The sequence below is a fragment of the Talpa occidentalis genome, unplaced genomic scaffold (assembly GCF_014898055.3).
Source record: "Talpa occidentalis isolate TD23 unplaced genomic scaffold, MPIMG_talOcc4v2.1 talOcc4.8, whole genome shotgun sequence".
In the NCBI taxonomy this organism is placed as follows: Eukaryota; Metazoa; Chordata; class Mammalia; order Eulipotyphla; family Talpidae; genus Talpa; species Talpa occidentalis.
In genome coordinates this window covers 9089301-9094389 of record NW_023605194.1, presented here as the reverse complement: position 1 = coordinate 9094389, position 5089 = coordinate 9089301, and the positions used below count along the sequence as shown (strand labels likewise).

The 5089-nt window shown below is 42.3% G+C and overlaps 1 protein-coding gene across 2 annotated transcripts in view; it reads right to left on the bottom strand.

The window, feature by feature from the left end:
- Nucleotides 1–1686: 1686 nt before the first annotated feature.
- The window catches only part of SHTN1 (shootin 1), a 95414-nt gene continuing 92011 nt past the window's right edge, over nt 1687–5089 (bottom strand). For both annotated transcript variants that reach the window (XM_037496556.2, XM_054690433.1), the window contains exon 17: nt 1687–3705. In XM_037496556.2, coding sequence (XP_037352453.1) covers nt 3483–3705 — 223 coding nt within the window. In that variant the 3' untranslated portion in view covers nt 1687–3482. The remainder of the gene's footprint in view (nt 3706–5089) is intronic.

Genomic DNA, 5089 nt, shown 5'->3' with positions numbered 1-5089 from the left:
CCATTTCGGATGGCCGTGACCTAGTAAGAGTTCACTACTTGTGTTGCCCTTGAATCATCTCAGACTTTATAGGCTTGGAAACAAAAACCTTCTACCCTGGAAGCTCCGTGCCAGGCACTGATGTTCTTCTTCAGCGTTTGCTTGCACCTCCCTGCTCAAAAGCACAGGGCATTTGTAGCCAACCTCATGCAGAAGTAGCAGCACTTCCATGTAGCCAGCCCAACAGCTTCCTCTTAGCTTCCTGCCCTTAATGCCCACTTTCCTGACTCCCTCCTCTTTCTAAATTTTACTTTTTCTAAAAGATATTATTTATATCCTTGTGGGTCTCATCAGCCCCTTTTTGGAACAAGAATGGGTGAAAATGCAAAAGCACATTAGCAAATGAATAAATATTAAGGTAATAAGTGCCCCAATATTCACATAACAGCATTTAAGAGCTGATTAAAAACAAGCCAACATATAGGTTGACTGAACCACCTCTGTTGTCAGTCAGCATTGGGGTCACAGCAGACTTGTGCAGAGGTAGACGTGTTCAAACACATATCTATAGATATAATAATGTCCAGCTGCTTGATATGATTTAGTTTCTCCATGAAGACAGTTTGTTTGCTTTTCCCAAAAGTGAAATCAATTGCTAGGCAATGCCCTGTGGCAGAGCTGGCCAAATGTAGATTTCTGCTACATTCCATAAAGTTTTAACTAAGCACACTGAGGAGTTCTCCCTTTGATGAATACTAATGGGGGAACTTAATGGCCTATGGCAGAGCCAGGGCCTTGCTCTCCAAGCGTGACCTGCAACTGGCTGCGTGGTGAGTTCCCTCTGGGAATGGGCAACACTGGTTGGCATCACAGAACCTGTATTGCTCTATTGACAAGCAACTGTTAATCAAGGGAAGGTGGGAGGAATGACCAGTTAGTAGCCAATAGCCACCCTTTCTACTCAGGTCAGACAAGGCTGTGTGTCCAAGGCCTGGTGGCTCCTAACAGTCAGAATTTCCACAGGACCAGTCACTGCCAGAGTTGCTGTGGGAGAGGCATTCATTTGGGACTAGCTCAGACACAAAAGGGAGCTAGAATTTTAATTAAGTTCTTATTCTTTCAGAAAAGGGAGACATTTTCTTTCTCTTCTTTAAACAGCAAGAGTATAAAGTACATCTGTCCGTTTGCCTCACTAGCTATAAAAGTGTATCAACATTAGTTACAAAAACTCTGCGGTGGATGAGCCATGATTCACATTTCCAAATCAGAAGGAAAAATCAATTATCATATAGAGAAAACGAAAAACTCTTCCAACGTGGGGTTCCCTTCCAACGTGGGGTTCCCTTCCAACTGCAGAACAGTGTAAGTGGTGCAAAGAGCTAAAAACTTAAAGGTAAGTCCCCTCTCCGCCCCAGTCTGCTGTTGGTGATGCACCCTAGCAGGGCGAACTTTCTCAAAACTTAGGCAAAAAGGACAAAACTATAGGGCATGGATTATTATTATAAAAATCACTCAGAAAAAGGTGAAGAACAGTCTCCAGCAAATACACTTATATAAAATGGAGTTGAAATGCTTTGTCATCATGGAGAAGGACAGAGAGCAACTTAGAAAGGCAAGAACATTGGCACAATACAAGTTACTGCTGTCGGGTCCAGTGAACACATCTCACCAAATGGTTAATTTCTCACCCTGGAAATGAGGGTGTTCATAACTGCTTTATCCTGACGATGTGCATGATGAAATAACAGATGGCAAGCACGCGAGTCTTTATAACTGTGTGTGAGATACGACAACAGACCAACCGGCAGACACAAGGACCAGGAAGGAAAAGCTGAAGAAACATGGAATAAAATTCCCCCAGCAAACCACGTTGTGAGTTATTAAAAACTGCTAAAGTTATCAATTCCTTTATGATATTCTTATTAAAGAATGTCAAGATTAGGAAGCTAAACCAAAAATGTCAATAACCACAATTGGCCTTAATTGGGAAACTCTTGGTGCTTTTTAATAAGTGTGGAGCAGAGAGTTCAAATCACAGCATTATCAGAACTCATTTAGGTGAATTAATGCAGTTGATAGCTATTATATCATATAGCAGTATTATTCAATTTGGGAAAATTACAGTTGAAAACCATTACCTTTTAATTCCCCATGAGTAAACCGGTAAGTAACTGTAAAATCATCACTGGAAGAACATGGAAACAGTCAAGCATAACGAACTTATAGAAAGATAATTATCTCCAAATTTAGGAAGTACATTTACCTGCCTACCCACCTCCTCAAGCCTTAGCACACGTGCAAAAATAAAATACAACTGCAATTATTACTATCATTTTCTTTTGCCCTTAGGTGAGAAACACCTGACAGCTACATGCTGAGCCATGCTAACAAAACCAAGCCTTTCACTCCCTTTAATAGTAAAATTACCATTACTGAATCATTGTCATGAAAAAAATGCATTCAAGTACATTACCACTTATTTTAAATAAACACCAATTTTGAAACAATCAACTTTGAAAAGCTGCATAAGTTGAAAAAAAAATCCCTGATTACGTTTCTATTTAGTCACTGTGGTAGCCTGAAATATTGTATTTTTAGAGACTAACTACCACTTAATTTCTTAAAAAAACAACAACAACAAACCTGTGTAATGTAAAACAGCAGTGAAGCAAGGAAATTGTGTGGTTGTCGCTTATCTTCACTGTACATGAAAAATGTAACAAAATATGGTACTTGTGCCATACTAGTCCGTGAGAAAGACATAATTAACTCATCATACAGAGCTCCTGGTTTACTAAGATAATACTCTTAAATTCACAGGTTCAGCCTTTTACTGTGATTCTCCATTCAAGCCACCAGAGCAGTCCCACCAAAGTCCTCGGGAGGCTTTGGACACAACCAGAAACATGTATTTTCCATCCCATCAGTAGCAGTGTGAATAATTAACGCTGGCTATGGGACTGCTAGCTGGATGGCAGTGCCTGATTTTTTGAAGCATATCTCAGTACATCCTAGAAAGTGACCTATATGCCACAGTGCCTAACAATTTCCATGCTGCTGCAGTTTCTCCATCAAAAGAGCAACAGACCCAAAACAGAAGCTTCTTTCAGAAATTTTTAAATCCCCTTCAGTTGGTCAGTTCTATTGATCCATTATTCACAAGTGCTATAAACGTTCAGCAATTCATTTGATGAGTGGTATGCACATTACCTTAAAAGATATCATCTGAATTTTTTTTGTAATCTTCTAAAGGCAGTCACACTTAATACAGTAACTAGGAAAAATCTTATCCCTATAAGATCAAAAACCAAAAACCACTAGAATGTGTACTTTGCTAAACAACTTACTTATGTATATAGCTGAACTACTTACAAAAGTGACTTCAGAAAAGAACCTGTGTTCTGAATACACCCGATAGCCCACGCCAGCACTCCCAGACTAGTCATGTGCTTATTGAAAAGGACTCCAGGCACATCCGTCTTCTGTTTACTTCTGTTCACCGATCAGCAGTGAGAGCTGTCTGTGTCTCTTATTGTTTCAATGCTTTCTTCTTTGCAAGCTGGCTTCACGTCATCTTCACCCTCCTTGCGTTGAGCTGGATCTTTTTCAATGACCTGGTCTTTGGTTTGGGCTTCATGTGTGGAAACAGGATCTAAAACTACAACTGGTTCAGCTTGTTTTTCACCATCAATGCTCTGTCTCCTGAATCCAGTGTTACTGGGAGGCCTATGGCGATGAACAGTTAAAGAAAAAAGAAAAAAACAAACAAACAAAAAACAGAGAAAATATTTGTCTTTCATATTTTTGGATTCAGACAAACAACCCCAAAATGTTCTGAGACTAATCGACATGCATAAAGTGATGTTTCAGGTGCCAGCCATTAAAAAAAAAAATGAAGCTATTAGGTTATGTATTAGTAGCACAAGGCCAGGAGAAAGAAGGCAGGAAAAGAGCAATTAACTATGGAAGTGTTAAAAAAGCCAAATGCACCTACCTGCTCCGTGACGTGCTCTCCTGGGGAGGTACACCGTGCACACCTCCACCCCCCCACCCCGTCCCCCGCACAGACTCCCCTGCCCTCACTGTGCTGAAGGAGCAGTGAACCCCCCTGAACCCCTATGCACATCTTAGCTGTGAGGAGGCACTGACAGGGAAGTAAGTGCATTGCCCCATCACTGCTGAGGCTATCATAACTGACTAGGGGGAACCTGGCCAGACCCGAGGAGGGATGAGGGAGGAATAGGGCAGATGAGGAGGCAGAGAATCAACTACAGTGCTGTCACCACTGACTTTTTCTAAAAAGGAGACTCGTGTTTGAGAGATTTCTTATTTGTTGTCAGATGCAGATCATTTTCCACAGAGGCTTCCTCTCTTCTCTTGCTCTGATTCAAGAAGCTAGTGCTTCTCTGAATGGGCGACGCTTCCCTTGTGGAAACAGACATGAGACCCTCCTGTCTTATGTCTGGCCATGAGTCTGTCAGCACGTAGTCCCCTCAGAAGTCACGTGTAGAAGCACCATCTGAAGGTGCCAAGCCCTGGTGCCTAAAGGTAGAAGTGTGTGTGCCAGGCAGGGAGGGGCCATCTGGCTGTCCTGGAAAACGTCAGCTTGCTAACCATAACCAGCCAACCCCAGGCCTCCTCTGGAGGTCAGGACATGCACTCGGTCACCCGCTGCTGCGCCAGCCCCTTACTGTGACCCTGTGCTGCTACCTGACTCCTGGAGCAGGCCAGATCTGCCTGTTTGACTTTCACCTCCTAACACCTCTCCCTTGCTGGGCTCACCACTGTTATACTTAAATGCCATGCAATCAGTTGCTTAATGTCTGCCTCTTCAAATAAAATTAAGTGTCCGTGAGACAGGAACGGGTTGGCTTTGTTCGGAACGGGTTGGCTTTGTTCATAGCTATGTCGCTAGGACTAGCACAGATCCATTTGTAAAGTAAACAAATAAGCAAATACTAATGAACCATCAAAGGGTGAGAATGAATGGACAGGAACCAAGATTTTGGTATGGAGGTCCCTTTAGTAAAATAAAAACAAGAGAACAGCCTTTCCCAGGACAGCTATTGAGAGAGAGTGGTCTGCAGGATCCAGCTCAGGTGCAGAAAAC